General features: G+C 44.9%; 1 protein-coding gene across 1 annotated transcript; it reads right to left on the bottom strand.

Moving 5' to 3' along the window:
* Window positions 1-1,056: 1,056 nt before the first annotated feature.
* On the bottom strand, window positions 1,057-7,082 carry LPAR3 (lysophosphatidic acid receptor 3; the record flags this gene model as incomplete). The annotated part of the gene is made up of 3 exons (XM_082766591.1): window positions 6,947-7,082; window positions 5,927-6,684; window positions 1,057-1,406 (listed from the first exon to the last, which is right to left on the bottom strand). Exons 2-3 carry the CDS (start codon window positions 6,660-6,662, stop codon window positions 1,057-1,059), a joined length of 1,086 nt encoding a protein of 361 aa, XP_082622717.1. The 5' UTR covers window positions 6,663-6,684; window positions 6,947-7,082.
* Between the last annotated feature and the right edge of the window lie 10,105 nt (window positions 7,083-17,187).

The following is a 17,187-nucleotide window of genomic DNA, read 5'->3' as shown; positions in this document are numbered from 1 at the left end:
GATGGCTGCGACCGCACGCACACTGCACATGATCAGTCACAATGCTGAAAGTCCTTCATCACTTGCTGTTTCATAGCCTCTTCAAGCATCTTCCCTTAAGACTTGCTTGCAAATCAGAGGTTAAATGTGGTCCAGACGAGGTCAGATGATCAATTCATATTGTATTCTTGTAGGAGTTTAAGTTGTTTTCAGGCTTTTTTCTTTAATTAATTTATATTTTAAATTAATTAATTGAGCCTGTATATATCATATGTACATTTAAATACCCCTTATAAGTTTGCTATCTTACAACATGGTTTCAGGCATCATTTTGCTCAGCGGCACAGCAGTCACAAAGAAGGATGAGCCACCCATTTGATATTATCTGGGAAAGTAAGAAACAGGCTTAATAAGCACTGCCTTGCTCTTAGTCCACCCTCCACAGCTGCCTACGTGACAGCAGCAAAGTGTGCAACGTGTCTCCTTGCAGCACTCATCGGCCTGTAATAATGGCTTTTGTACACTTTGTAATGTCAGATCCTGACGATTTATGGCTGAATTTTATACACACACATTGGTATTTGGTCTTCCCATCACAGCTGAGTTTCTGGCACAGCTTTAATAAACCATAAAACTACTTATCCTGAAAGCAAGAGAAGGAGAAGGACAAGAGAAGTATGAACTTGTAAACAGGGAAAGCGAAGAGGCCACAATCCCATCTAACCAAGCCTACAATCCTCCTCAAGAAACTGTTCAAAGCACAAATGCCATTCACTGGAGGACCTCACTATGCTGTTTACGTTTTGTTTCCACACACAGAAAGTCTCTCAGATATACTTGTTCCATTCACAAAAAAGATAATTTCAGGCACTTAAAAGAAAAAGAAGCACAGAAAGTTTTCTTCATTACAAAGTGTTTTTCCATTAGGCAATTACTTATAAGAACTTTTATTAACACTGGAGTTGAGGCTCTGGAATGAAGTGGATATATTGTTTACCAGTTTTGCTAGTCAATCTTCTCTTACAAAACTTCTCCCTTCCCCCTCCTTTTCTTAGCCAGCTCAGGCCCTTGAATTACTCAGGAGTTTCCTTTATCATTAAGATCTCCTTTCCCACAAATCGTCCCTTGAATAATACCATCTTCAATGTACTGCCCTGTGGTGTCCGTGCTCCTGCCAAGCACAGTGGAGGGAATCCGTGACGAGCGTCTCTCTTGGCTCTTATCATCAGACGAGCAGCAAAGCATCTTTTTCATGGTGCTCCACATCTCATCATCTTTGTACGAATAAATTACAGGATTCATGACGGAGTTCATCAGGGCCAGAAGAAGAAACCACCTTTTCACATTCTGAACCCCACAGTAGGTGCAGTTTAGACCATCAACCAGTAAGACGACCAGTCCAGGAGTCCAGCAGACAACAAAGGCACCTGGAAACAAAGGAGACAGAGAAAAGGAGAAAAAAAAAAAATTAAAAAAACAGACTTCTGGCTTTGTTGATTTTTAAACATCTTACTAGTTTGTTCATCAAAAAATTACTCAAAAATTAAGAAAGCCAGAGAGGACAAAATACTAGTGACAGTAGCAAAATGGCGTCTGCTACAGCTTCTCTGCCAGGCCCAGAGCACAAAGCCCTCAGAAGCAGGCAGGGAATGAGAATCCAGCTGCTGTCAGCATCACCTCAAACACAAGTCGGGAAAAGTCCTCACAACAATTTGTCCACTCTGGTAAATAAACAGGATCTCTGGAGCACACAGCTAGCACTTTGAACAGAGAAGATGTCCTCTTTTCATGTATCTCATATGCTGGAGGGGAGGATGTCCACCCTTGTGGCATCACTGTGTGGCCATCACTGCCACCGCTTGTAAAGGAGAACAGAGAAAGAAAAAGATGAGGCAGTGAAGATAAAACAAGGCTGTGGCAGCCAGGGCAAAGAAATGCAGCAAAGTGCATAATAAAAAGAAAAAACAAAAAGATGAGGAAGTAGGAAAGTAGTGGTTTGGGGAATAAGACAAAGGACTAGCCCTAGAGCCACAGGGCTCTCATCTCCTTGAGTGTGAGCGAGGCTGGTGGGAGGACAACACTGGGGTGTTCGATCACAGCCCCGGGTTTGGGAGGTTCCCGGCCCCAGCTGCCCCCCGTGGCACCACCAGCCTCTCAGTCCTCGCCTGGGAGCCCATGGAGAATGCAGCCCAGCGCACGATAATGCTAACTTAGCACAAGCCACAATTGCTGCCTGACGTACTGAAATAGAAAATTACAACTCTGTGCAGCAGTCACATTTCAAACAACGTACTGAGCAAATTCCAATCATTTACAGGAGCATAGCACCCCTTTTTGGGGCTTGAAAAATAATCAAACACATAAGGATGGCAGCAGCTACATGCTATAAAGCTCTCCTGGGAGTCTTGGTATCTGTTCAACAGTTTTGGTTGTGCTCCTTTTCTTGAGGCCGCTGATTTTCCCATGTCCAAGCCATGCCCAGCCCGGCGGGAGAGCTTGGTTAGCAGCAGGACACCAGCTGGGCAGCACCACGGGCATCCCCTTGGCTGTGTGTGCCTGGCCCAGGTTCAGGGGCACACACACTTACCCCTGCTAAGAAGCTCAGGGGTCATGGTGCCCACCTACCCCAGGCCCTAACAGGATACAAAACAAATCAATGTGACACTGGCTGCTGCGAAACATATCTGGTACAACACCCCACAGACCTTGTTGCAAAATGATGCCTCTTTTACAAAGAGCTTCGTAAGGAGTCCAGAATAAATCCAACTGATGCATTTACTGCATTCCAGGAAGAATTACACAGAATGGAAAGGTGAGAGACCACCTCCTTCAGGAAATGCATTTTTTACATTTTCTTTTGTAGCAAGATGTCTGTGATGCTAAGTACCAATTTCATGGTGTTAGTTTTGAGTTAATGGTCAACATCAGTGACATTCCTCCAATACCCACTGGCACCAGGAGTGGCAAGCTGCGACCACAGCACACGCTCTCCCTGGCCAGCCTCCGCGCTATGCTGCACGCTGATTTGGCTCCACCACGCTGAGTAAGCAGTTGTGACACCAGCTCCCTCCTACAGGCTGCAGGAGAAAACATCCTACTGATTTATGGCCCTGGAGTTCAAGGGCAAATCCCACCCACTGTAACAAGCGCTGGAACCAGACCACCCAGACATGGCTGTGTCTACATGAGTGCCTCAGCAAGAATTTGGAAAGGATGCTTTTGCCGGCCACCAAAGGTCACTGACAAAGTTGTCAACATACCACCTCCATGCAGAAATTAAACTGGTAACAAACCCTCCTCAGAATACGCACAGAAAGCATTCTGATCACCTGCCTTTTTTAATATTATTAGTTTTTAATTCTACCAAAGCATGCAAGGTCCAACACGGCTTTCATGGAGGTCAGCAGGACAGGAAAGGGACCCCACAACCACATTTAACAAAAACCACAAAGAAATCTTTCCTGCAAACAAAACCCTGACCTCACAAGCAGGATTAGTCCACGAACTCTCAGGAGACATTGTGGGAGCCCTATCAAGGTTGCAAAGGCAAAAGTATGGTGGGATAACATCTGCAGGCCTCTCTGGCACCCAGAGGACTGCACACAGAACCCTTTAGTTTCCCCTGCTGGGAGGCTGCACCCACTCCACAGGCAACAATGAGGAGGGGGCAGTGCTGCAGTTCACAGGGCTGTTCAACTCCATCCAAAACACATTTCGCTGTCACCAAGCAATTCACACCCTACTCACAGTGTGGCACTGATGAAAGCAAGCCATGGCTCAGACTTGCAGTCTTTCTAGGATTTTGCTATTTTTACCACAGAACTTTGAGAGGGACCCATGGTTAAACATAAATATAAACCTTTGTCTCAGCCCTTCGGCAATCTTCTTTGCAGACTTTTTATTATCCTGTAGGAGCTCCTCTCTCTGATAAAGTGCCATGCTTTAAAAATAATTTCATTTCTGGGACTCTACAATTCAGTGAGTGACATGAAGTACAGCCTGGCTGCAACATGAATCAGAAGAACAGCACTGAGACTTCACACCAGATTATGGGACATCAGGAATCAGAGAGCCTCAAGGTCAATTTGAGGATTTACCACTAGTTTCAAACATGGATTTTCTTGTAGATTACATCATCTCTACTTAAAAATTAATGGCTTCCTGCGTACCTGGACATACTACTGATGCTTTGGTGGCACCATGCCTTAAAAATCCACATCAAAGCTGTCTCTCAGTATGCCAACACTATGAACCTACCATGACATCAATACAGCAAGTTAACAAGCACTCTCGTTCTCATCGTGCTTCCTCCAGCAACAGCGCTTCCTGTAATAGCTTTTAGTTGAGACCATACTGGCCATTTACTGCAAAGCATCTTCAGATGGTTAAGAATAAGCCACTGAAAGTAACTGCCTTGAGCTGAAAACCCCATGCCCACTTGCTGCATATAGCTATAGGCTGTTGCATAAGTGGATGTAAGAGCAGTTTGTAAGCACCAGTGTGGTCACTTGGGGGTTCCTTTGGTAATCAAGAAGGCCATAAAACATGACAATCCAGTTTCTAATGCTTTTTGCATATTGCGCTTGAATGACTAGGCCAGGAATACACATTTCAAGCTGTTCTATGAAATAAATTTTCATTCCTATAAATAAATATTTACAAAAAGCCTCACAGAGTCAATATCTGTAAAATTGATGAGAAGAAACAAGCCAAGAGACAATTCATCTGACATGGGAGTTTGGGGTACATCTTGTACCCATTGACATATGCACTCATTCGACTTCTATGAAAGCAGACCGTTCTGATTTTATTTCTGACTGGCAAAAGAAAAATACAAAATTATAACCTCCAAAGCAGCACCCAGACTAAGTTAAATTTGCCTGATCCAGGAAGTATTATCATCAAATGCTTTGCCTGAATTATAGTTTAATCTGGTGGCTAAAAACCCAATCTTTAGATCAGCCCAAAGGCCCCTGTCCCCACCAAAAGAAAGAAATGATTTGAAAGGAAGAACATGAAACTTGAAGTTGGGTTTATTTCTTTTCTCAATGCCTAAGGAGGAACAGGAACAGATTCATGCTGCCTCAAGAAACAAGTGTAAGTAACTACATCTGGAGAAGGGCTTTGTTCTGGTCCTTGGACTTTATCCTACAGGTGCTCACTACTCCACTAGGAGATGTTCACTGCCCATACCGCCTGAAAATTCACCAGCTAGTGCTTTCTTCCAGCGATCAACCATCCACTCTGTGCGCCTCTATTTAATAAGCAGCTACATCACAACTAACTGAAGTGATCTGAGCTGCTCAGATAACCGAAGTTTCCTTAGGGTGAAATCTAGGTCACATCTCATTTTCTGATCTAAAGATCTAAGGCTGTACCATATCACCATCTGAAAGTACTTTGCAGTATGCAATCTTTACAAAACAGAGGCAAATTCTCCTCCTACAAAGCAAAACGATACAGATCCACAGGAAAACGTTACAGATCCACCAGGCATCCTTCTTTTCCCCAGTGAAGGTAAATGTTCAGTAAATTCAGGAAACAGACAAGAGGAAGAAGTACAGACAAAGCTACTCACATACAGCCACAGGATTCAGGGCCTTGTGCACATATTAAAGAACATTATTTTGAAAGAGTTTTACTAGGTAGCAGTGAACCTTCATAAGTCTTCTACAGCCATTCTGTAACCTCCCAGTCCCCTGCAACAAACGAGGGACAGCTCGCATTTTTAACAAGCTGTGTGAGCATTTACCAGAGACACATCTCTTCCACATGCTGCCAACTGGCCCTCTGCTTTGCATTTCTGTTTCGTACAACATTGATTTCACTGTTTAAGCTAGACAGAAGGTTAAGTGACTTCACCACTTACAAGTTTAGGGAGTTTTATTTTTTAATAAACACTGATTGGCATTGCCAGCCTTGCTCCATATGGTTGGTAGCCTCTTACCTAAGAGAGTCATGACGGTCTTCATAAGCTTCACAGGGGTTCTCCTGCGGCTAATGGATCCACTAGTGTGCGATGATAAAACATTAGTTTTCCGCTGGACATACATGTAGATTCTTATGTAAACCACCACCATAATGAAGAAAACAACGAGGTTTAGGACACTCCAGAACACCAAGTAACTTCTGCTGTAAATAGGTGCCAGGGAAGAGCAGGCAGTAATGTCACAGAGGCAGTTCCAACCCAGGGAAGGAACAGCGCCCATAAAAATAGCAATGGCCCAAATAGATATAATTAAAAAAGTGACTCTCTTCTTTGTGAGATTACTGTGGATCTTCATCCGCATGATTGACATGTGCCGCTCAACAGCTATGACGAGGAGATTCACCAGGGAAGCTGTAAGGCTGGTATCCAGAAGACCCTGGCGCAGAAACCAGCGATTTACAGTTAATGTCTTAGACACTGGGCCAGTGTTGAACATCAAGAAGACATAAGCAATTCCAGCAAAAAAGTCTGCAGCTGCCAAATTGGCCAGCAGATAATAAAATGGAAAATGAAACCTCTTGTTCTTGACCACAGCTGCTATGACCAATGAGTTTGAAATGAAAATGAAGAGGCAGAAAAATGTCCCAAAACACAGAACAACAATAAGCGTTGGCCCTGTCCACTCATCTGCTGTGTCAGTATTTGTCCTGTTATAAAAAAAGTCCATGCGCTTATCATAGTAGCATTCGTTCATCCTGGATTACAACCCCTGCATCCTAGGAAGGGTGAAAGGGGAAAAGAGAAAGAATTAAAGTTAACTATTGGTCCTTGCTCAGATTACCATACTTAACATGTTGGGGTAATTTTTTTTCCCTTGGGGGTGAGGAGGGGGGTGGTGGAGGGGGGCATGAATTTGGAAACTTTTTGGAAGTAAAAATTCACATTGTACAATTTATTAGTGCAGAAGGAGATATTCTGTCCTCCAAAGGACTGCAATTAATGATGCTTCCATGAATGAGGATTTTTTGCAAGTCTTACCCGCTTACAAACAGCCAGCAGTCCATTTGCACGAGCAGTCATATTGTGCAGGCAACAATGTGGAAGTTATGAGGTTAAAAGTGGAGGTCACAAAGAAAGCCTGAGCTACAGCCAGGCCTTTCTTACTGTGAAATCCCATGTTTGAGCCACAGCCCCATCATTATTTCCATTTCTCAGTGCATCCAGTCAGGACAGCGGAGCATAAATCATAACTCTTCCATTTTACTGACTAAGCAATGAAAAGCTTATTACTGGGGAAAAAAAAAAGCTTTTTTAAAAATTATATTTTAATGAATGCAATAACGTATGTATATAAAATGCTAAGGATATATATATTCTGAACACATGCCTATTATTTACTGCTACAGGATTCAAATAAATGTGCTGAAGAGTGAAAAAAACACTGTGCATATTTGTCTTCGCTGAAGCCACAGATTGTTTTATTGGGCTTTCAACCCAGAGCGCTATGAGCAGCACACACACACCAATTATCTTCAAAACCAAAACGCAGCTCCATACCCAACCACAGGATAAAGAATGGCCCAGGAAGAGCAGCAGCACAGGGTTGTTTTCTGACATCTGCTCAGCACTGCTGTGGACATGGGGCTATTAGACATGACAGAGGGGCAGCTCTGGTGACCAGAAGACAGCACACTGCAGCTTCTCCACAAGGAGAACGTCAGCAATCTCTGACAGCAGCTGCTCAGGGAGAGCAGGCCCTGTGCAGGGTCTCACAGCCCAGTAGCAGGCGTGTGTGTTTGATCACCACGACCCCTCACATTCACTGCCAGGACCTAAGTGTTTTAACCATGACTTTGCAAACAAATACTGTATAATTTTTGCCAAACCCAGGATCCCAACCATGGCGCAAGGCCCTAGGCATGGCAGACACCACACAGAGCATCAAATCCATGCCTGCCTGAGGACAGGAGGTGGCTGGGGATGCAGTACTGTTGGAGGAACAAGGCTGCCAGCTTTGGCAACTTTCTCACAGTCTCAGGGCACTGTGAGTGCCAGAGCAGCAGGCTGAGCGGGGCTGAAAGGATGGAAAGAACAGATGCAATGGGCACAGGCAGAAAATGGGCACATGCAAGAAAAGCCATACGCTTCTCACCTCTACAGCTAAGACTGATCGCAGATAAAGATCAGGTACACTTAGGTAACCACAGGCTAATAATGGACTAGCAGTGGTATCTCATCTCTCTGGAGAGTGAGAAGCAAATTAAGCAACCCCCAGCAGGCTGGCTAAAAATCCACATTTATGTTAAAGATTCTTTCTGAGCTTCAAGATAAAAGGTTTGTCTTCTGTGATTTACGTTATGCTACCGTTGTTATTTCCCTCACACAGTATTCATATCATCTAACTTCAGATCAACTCATACTATTCTGTGATTAGTATTTGCAGCTAAGTGAAAATTTGTTGCATACTTCATTTTTCTGAACTGGCTTTTTAGCCTTTCCTGGTTTCCACCCTACATCTAGTAATCAGCATGAAGGGGCAGGCTACTTGATGTTGATGTCTTTTTTTTTTTTTTTTTTTTTTACCCTCAAGAGCCTAGGCAACTGCTTCTTTTATACAAGAATCTCTTATTTAAAGCATCAAATTCAAGTATATAGCCAGAAGTAAGAACAGCTGTTTAAGGATAAGAAGTGGAAGGAAACAAGTAAATCATCCCTTGTACTGAAGTATTACAGAGCATCCCTTTGTCTAAAAATAAAGAAGCCTCAGGAACTCAGAACCACCATCAGGAGTCAACTAGAGATTGGTACCTACCTCTCCCAGCTCAAAGCAGCACAGTAAAGTTGGGCAATCAGTAAATTCCCCATTTTCACTTAAAGTATTCAGAAGAACACGATGCAATTAAATCTGTAAGCAACCAGAAGTCCCTAAGCAGCTGTGGACGACAGCTACTCAAGCTGGGAACCCTGCCCAGCCCAGGCAGCTCTGGTCTTACCCACCGAGGCAGTAAAGGACTTGCTGAGCTTGGCAGGAAGCTTTTAAAGAACAACCCAAGTGCCTGCATATAGAAGTAGCATTTTGGGCAAGAGTAGCAGGAGAAAAAGAAAAAAAATCTGTGAAAATTACAGGGAAGGTTTTCTGAACATGTATCTTACTGTGTAATCATCTCAAGAGATGAATCTCTTGCTTGCAGTGACAAGAGAGCAAAGACATCTGCAGACACATTATTACACTTTATTTGGGCAACAAGCTTAAAGAAATCAATATTATCAACTGTGAACTTATTCTGAATACTTCAGTTTACTGAAATGCCATACTCATTTGAAATAGTACCCCCAAAAAGAATAAAAATCACCTATCAGTAATTCTCCTCCAAAATAATCACAGTACACTGTCACTCAGCAGAGCTCAAACGGCAAATGACTTTGAAAGTGATGTCTTGTGATGCTGAGATAAGGCAGGAAGGGAGTAGGAAAGCATTTGGCTAAGGTCTGAAGGTCACAGGGTCGACTCTGGAGATGTCCGGACAGAGGCTGCATCCAAGCAGTAGCTGAACTGGAGCTAGCTTGCATCCCAGTACTGCAGAGCACAGGACTGTCTGTACTGGCCTACATAAAGCGAGCACTACTCCTCACTCCAGGGCTCATCCAGAGCATGACTATCTCACACCTTCATTTTACATCTGTATCCTTACAGCAGAACTGGCACAGCCTCAGGGCAGCTGTATCCTCAATAGCCCTGCACCAATCCACACCAGGCACAACGAATGTGCAAGAGGAGATCCCGTATTTCCCAGCGTGGCATAGATCAACACATTGCAAGACTTTACTCTCCAGGTCTTCACTTCCACAGTCAAATTGAAGACCTTTTTCCTTACAGCAGGTTTAAAATTGAGAAGAAAAACAAAGCTCAGATTTGTTTATTAAGTTTTTTAAACAAATATTTGAAAAAATCAGGCATAATATAGTTTGCCAAAGTTATAAAATTAATAGAAACTGAAGTAGTAGAAAAACAGCTAGACCTTTTATTTTTGAAGTGGCTCTCACCAGCTTGATACTTCTTGCTTTTATGGGAGAGGACAAACTACCTCCACTCACCACCTCTGTGCCACTCGTGGCTTTATAGAGCTCCATATAGATCTCCAAAAACTCAGTGACAGTAACCATCTATCCTATATTCCACAGGTGGGTTACACTCTTTGCTTGTTCCAAGTCAGTCGCAAGTGAAGACATCAAAACTTCGCCAATGCCAGTGCCTTTTTGCCCTTGTCATAAAGGTTCTTTTCCTTCTGTCAGTCTATTTAATTAGTTCAGTTCAGCTAATTGTGACTACAAATACCAGGAGCTGACGAACTATTTCTTCCTATTCTTACTCAAAGTGCTAGAGGTAGTGAGGGAGAGAAGTCGTCTGCTTCAAAAAATCTCAAAGGATTTGGTTCAGTTAAACAGCTTGCAAATGAAAAAGCATACATGCTTCTCATTCCAGTGCACCTTCAGCTCTCTTGTCTTCAAGACAGCTTGCATATTTGAATTGATTTTACTTTTTTTTTTTTTTTTTTTTTTAAATGTGAACACAACTTTTATCATATGAAAAAATGGTTTGGGTGGGAAGGGACCCTTAAGGACTGCTTAGTTCCAACCCCCCTGCCAGAGACAGGGACACCCTGAGCCAGAAAATATCCTTCACTGTTCCCAAGAATTTGCCTGAGTCTCTACTACTATAGCATGCTAGCTACTTAAACAAAGGGTTACTAAAATAAACTATCACGTGGAAGCTTCAGACAAAAGCTTCAGCTGGTTGCCAATCAACACACTTTAAGAGTCATTATCCAATTAGAAAAGGGTTTGCATCAAGAAAGTTACAAAAATCATGCATATTTACAGAAAAATTAGTACCGGTTATTTAAATCAATGATTTTGCCGATTCAAACTGTGATTAAAATCACCTTTTAAATCACTTTGACTCAAAACTAGCTCGGCCTGTAGGTCACTCCCAAGGAGATTCTCATCATTAATGCAGCCTGTTCTGAAGGGAAAACTCAGATAGCATTTCAGTGAGAGATTTTAATGAGAGGGTCATTATAACATTTAGCCTGCAAGCCACAGCGTGATTCACAGCACACACCACTGCCTCACTGCCTTTCCTGTCCATTAAAAGCCAAGCTGTTTCAACGTGTTTGCCACAACCTTATTGCAAAGCTGGCATTGGTTTGGGGGATTCAGAGTGGCTGCTGGCCGGATGCTGCAGGATGCACCAGGGTGGGAGCATGTGAGCTGTGGGGAGAGGACAGGAGCTGAACTTCAGCTTCAGGCCAGGACTGGGTGGGCAGCGAGGGCCATGCACCAGGCAGGGCAGCCTGGCCCCAACCCTGGCCCCAGCAGCAGGCAGACCTCTGCCAGGCACCTCGGGCCTGTCACGCAGCACCTCTGCAGGGTGCAGGGGTTGTATGGCCGACTTGTCACAAGCACCTCTGGCGGAACAAGGAGGCAAGCTGCTTGAAATCCCCCACTCTGGGTCCTGCACCTGGTCTGTTACTGCAGAGAAACACTCTACTGTAGATCCAGCTGAGGACACGTTAAAACACAAGTCCCACTGGCAGCAGGTGGCTGTGCAGCAGCACTAGTCCAGGAGGGCCCGGACACTCACAGATGACCCCATTAGCTGTACTCCTGCCTGCCCCATGGGCCCATGAGGGCACCTCCAGCCCCCTCCTCTGTTCTGGACAGCCAGTGTCCCTGCCCTCTTGCTTTCCGAGCCACTGAAGCTCCTTCTCACCTGGATCCACAGAGGCAGCGATGGCAGCAGAAGGGGGCCAGCACTTGGCAGCCAGGCTACGCGTACCAGTAGTGCCAGTTTACCAGTCCAGAAAGGGAATCGGTTCCTTGTTCCCCTCCACACCCTGAACACATGCATGGCCATGGAGGAAAACAACACAGCCAAATGATTGCACAGTAACCCAAGAAACCCATTCAGGTTGCCTCAGCTTAAAGAGAAAGAAATACCAATGCTGAAAAGGGTGTGTATCAGAGCCGAAGCCAAAAATGTTAATATGTAACTGTAAGAAGGAATTTGGTGAGGTAAGCTCTTAGGTTCACTTTGAATTGTCTTCAGTAGTTAATTAGTATTATACAAAAGTCAGTTCAGAGAAACAGACAAAAGAAATTTTTCCCTAAATCCTCATTCTTAGTCCTCAGTTTCTGCTGCATAAAGAACAATGTTATTCCTGAGTCCTCAGGCTCTAAATCAAAGACTTTATCTGGTACCATTAGAGGATGCAATGGAAACCAACATTCATTTGGCAGGTTTAACGGAGAAAAATTATCTCAGAAGTAACTGTTTTACATTTGGTTTATTAGGGAAATTCTGTGGGCACTGCTTGTACTTGGAACAGCTGCTACATGGCCCACTTTTCCAGGCACTAAGAATGTACTTTTTAAAAGTTCTTTTTAATTCAGTGTTAAAAGTATAATAATAGTAATAATAATAATAAAAGATTATAAATAAAGGTATAAGGCTTAATGAGTAAGCTCTTGAATCCAGAGAATTTATTATTACAGAAATCCATTTCTGTCTGTGGTTGGCCATATTTATTTTTCTTCATAACATAAGTATCCCCCATTTTAGATAATTGACTGTGAACTCAAATCAAGTATGCACAAGCAGCATTATCTTGTTATCTTGGTCTTCAGCTCTTTTTAGAATAAGAACAGAGTGCCACATCCATTTCCACTCCAAGCCAGCTTCATCCACATAACGTTAACTTGATGGAAATGCTCAGGCTTCCACCAGGGTTCTGGCCACTTCCAGTAACAGTCCATTTTAGTGACAGCATAGGTTGGAATAAAAGAGGCAGGGGCCAGGAGGAGGGAAGTCAAGATGATTCTCTAAGCATGTTATATTTCTGAGAAGCATAAATCATATCTCTTTGAATTACTTCTATATTTGTCAACTCCTACATATTGGTGGTGGAAACATCTAAGGCTTCATTACTCATCAGATAGCCCTGGTACTGTACACAGGATAGGGAGTACAGACAAAGGGTCTTAAAGTATTAAACCTTCCAAAATTTTAGGAGCTCTGAACTAAATATTTAAATTGTAAGGTCAGGAAACAGTACCTGCTTCCACAGACCACAGTGCCTTGTACATAAAGACTGACAAGAGGCTTAAAAATCGTTATGGGGGCACCCTGTGCAAGTCTGTGACAGTGCTGGTCCCCAGCGAGCCGTGGCAGCCTAGTGCGGGCAACTTGGCTGTAAAGCACAGGGTCACCTACACCAAGTCCTGAAAAGGCTCAGGCTCCAGCTCCTGGCATCCCTTTTAATGCACAGCTACCCCACTGCACCAGAGGTCTTTTTAAAGCTCCCATCCACTACAAGAAGTTGTTTGGGGCAGCTACTAAGTAACTCACTAGTTACCACAAGTTTAGACTTCAGACTTTGGTAATTTAAGACTTTCTGAAATTATGGTTTACTAAATCTATATATGGAGTCCAAACTAAAAACTTCACTGCAAAGCTTTCATTTAGAGCCTCCTTTAAGTGTGGTTCTGGAAGGAGCTGGCAGGTCATCCTATAATGCGGAAACAGACACAGTATTTAAAGTATTTCAAAGCCATTCAAACAGCCTTTACATTGTGAAACATGCCTGGAAGAAAATACCTGTTCTGCTTATAAACTAAGTTCGTCGTTTCTCCAGAACCTTCCCATCAACTCATTGATCACCAACAGATCTATTTCTGCAGCCCAACACATCACCAGTCTTTCACAAAACTCGTACACTGGAAGTACAGACCCCTTCAGCACATTCACAAGCAAGTGGACTTTCATTTCTCATTTTCAGAACACTGCTCATTAGAAAAAGCCACCTGCCCGCATCTGATTTATTAACAGATTCAGAGATGTGGTTTGCAAGCATTCACTTCAGTGGAAGTGGTAAGAAACGGTGGGTTCCAAGAAACACTTTGCTAGGCACATGAAAGTTGACTTAATTGCTTAAAAAAAATAAATAAATAAAAATGTAGAATTAATCCAGGCATGAGAACCTTGAAGAGCAACTACCTGAGAAATCACTTTTATGGAATATATTCTTTATGCTGTCTTACCCTTCAGAGACCTTATTTCATTCCCTGATAGCATAAGGACTGTGCCGGAGGGGGCTTTGAAGTGGTCATAGCAGCAGAGGAGGATACAACCAGTTCAGCTCGTCCAAAACTACAGCCCGGCATTCTGCAGAGAGCCAAATGCATCCTTCAGCTTTTCTGCTGATAAAAGCCACGACCTTTCCCACTGTGCACATTAGCTTCTTCTCTTTTCAGCACACAGATCAACTTCGCGAATTCAAATATTTCCCCACATAACTGGATTTGAGTTGTGCTTTCTGCTAAAGCTTTTAGAAGACTTTAAAAGCACGGAAGAAACCACAAACCGTTGGTAGGCTGGCGAAACGAGCTCCAGCAGCGCACGTTCCCAGCCCGTAACAAAAAGCGCTGGTTTCCAGATCGGCATCGCGGGCGGCAGCACAGACCTACCTGCGCGACACCGAGGTATAAAGGCACTCGTTCTTTTTCCTTGAGGAAAAAGCGATCGGAACACACACCACAAAGTCGCGTCTCCGCGTTTTTCAGAGCTGCACACGGGTTAGGACCCTACCTTACAAACCAGGTGCTAAGGAACCACCCGCACGGCGTGCCTGCTGCCAGCGGCACGGGGCAGAGGCGCAGCCCCGGGGGTGTGCAGCAGCAGCGGGCGGCCCCCGGCCGCTTCACCTCCGGTAACCCGAGGGGACCGGGGCGCCCCCGGCTCCTGCCCGGCGGCACGGGGCGGACGCTCGCAAACAGGAGAGGCTGCGGCATAAGCGCGAGTTTAATAAAGCTGCAGACAGGGCGGTTTTGACCGAATAAATGAAAAATAAAAAGTTCATAAATCACGACGTCGGTCCAGCCTGAGACGGAGCCACCCCGCCGCTGCCCCCCGTGCCCGCAGCCCCGCCGAAACTCACCCACCGGCAGCCTCCGGAGCGCCGCGCCCGCCGCCCCGAGCCGGCCCGCCCGCTGCCCGCCCCGCGCCGCCTTAACCCGTACGGCGCTGCCCGCGCGGCCCGGCACGGCCCGGCCCCCCCTCCTGGAGGGGCCCTGCTGAGGCGCGGACAGCGAGGGTTGGCCGGGGTTGGCTCCCAGGGAGGCGGCTGAGGGACGCGGAGCCCCAAGAGCCCCTTGTGGGGGCGTCGAGACAGCCCCTGGCCGCGGGGAGCTAGAGGAAAGCAGCTCAGAGTAGGCCGGGACAGGTGCACGGCTGCTGCCCCCCGCCTCACATGTGCCCGTATTTAGGCAAACGGGCAAACAGAAACACCCTGTATCTGTACGGCAATACAGAAAGCATGAGGCTCAGTCAGCTCCCAAGGGCAGGACCTGGCCCACACAGCTTTGCCACAAAGGACGAACCAAGCTCAAGTGCAGAAGGTGAAAGTTACAAAGCTACAAGATGAAATGTACCTGAGGACTGCAAGCTGCTCGGTCTGTCCAGTGCTACCTACCTGGACAGGTTACCGAGGCCAGGCTAGTGTGTGCTGTGCAGAGCTACTCATGTGTCTGCTCCCAGCTGGAGGAGAACTGGCAGAAGAAAATCTCGGCAGAAAGTCTCTGCCCCACTCTGCAGAAAACCCAGTCACAAGTACAACACAAATCCTAGTGTTCAAGACTGGGTGGAGCCTTACATGTTAACTTCACATGCAGAACTGCATGCAACCTCTGCTGCCACAGCTTTTCCCCCATTTTATCCATGAATAAAGGAGCCCCAAACTAAGAGCCCTGAGTCTTATCCCACACCATCCTCCCTCCCCTGAATGCTCACCTTGAAGACGACTCAAGAAGCTACCTTCTACTCCTTCCTGCCCTTTTCTTTAGTGCAGCCTTCTCACTGCCTTCCTGCCTATTTCTCTCCTGTTGAGCCTTACATGCAATTAGTTTTTTATTCCCAGGGAACAAGACAAGCAAAAGTAACAGCTTGCTTTCAGGACACTTCGCAAAAGCTTATATTCAGGTCTTGCTTCCATTACAGTGCATTGCTTCATTAACAGCTGAGGAGGGACCACCTATCAATCAGCAACTGCATTCAAGCCCGCACTAATGCACAGAAGAAAGGGCCACCATATGCTAGATTTCCTCTTAAGTTCAACCTTGGTGGAACAGAAAGCCAATGAGGAGCTCCAGCAACTGGCTCTTATCTTTCTTCCAAGAGAAAAACTAAAAATGAAAAACCACCAGATGGTGAAGACACAAATTGGTTTCTAAAATACATTAGTGACCTGTTCTAATAAGGCAGGGCTGAAGCAGCGGTCCAGCTAGCAAGCAGCTCATATGATTAAAAAAGACATCAATACAGGACAAGAAAGCTTTGTGATTCCATTATAGAAATTAAATCTGAGCAGCAACAGTAAGAACAATAAGCATTTTCTATATTCCTTCAGTTGATAATACGTACCCTCATTCCCTGAGGATTCCCTCACAAACAACTATTTACCTGGGCTGTGGCTCCAGCAGGTCACACTCAATGCCCGACCAAGTCAGTGAGAAGCAGCCCGGGTGAGAGCGCTGGAGGTCCTGCGCCACAGCTCAGGCACTGGGCATGGCTGGTTGATACCCAGCACTGGCCGAGACCTGGGACAGCTATAAGCTTGGAGACAGGCAACAACCATCCCCAACAAGACGTTTATAAACATCTGTAAAATGCTTTTTGTTGTTCTGTCAGTAGAGACGCACAGAAGAAGGATAACACAACCAAAGCAATAGGTACCACTACCAAGCGCTACCAAAGGTATTGGAGAAATGTAACTGAACTTTTCATACCTTTGCTCAAGGGCAGCAAGTCAGGCTTTTATATCTATGAATTACTTTAGGTAAACAAGTAGTGCTGTTAACAAGAGCAGGAGCTTTGGACAACACTGTTAGTAAGGCTTTACCTTTTCAAAAGGTTGAACTTTTTTCTCCTGACAACCAGGCAATACTGGAGCATGAATTTGCCAGATTCTAATTCTTAACCACAATTTTCCCACACAACAGTTATCTGCTACCAACAATTCCTGGTTCTCTCTGAGATTCTTCTTCCTGACAGATTGTAGGGGGAAGTATATGCAGTATTGCAAGGATGAGTCTTCTGTAAGAACAGCTGTCAGTAAGTCAGGATCTTGTACAAGTTTTACCAGCATCATTTCCTTTTTACCCCAAACTAAGCTGCCACCCACCTTACTCATACAAGGACAGGATTTCAAATTGCCTGTAAAAGA

The sequence above is a fragment of the Aythya marila genome, assembly GCF_965140915.1.
Source record: "Aythya marila genome assembly, chromosome: 8".
In the NCBI taxonomy this organism is placed as follows: Eukaryota; Metazoa; Chordata; class Aves; order Anseriformes; family Anatidae; genus Aythya; species Aythya marila.
Note: the sequence above shows the minus strand (reverse complement) of the source record. Positions and strands in the feature narration are given on the sequence as shown.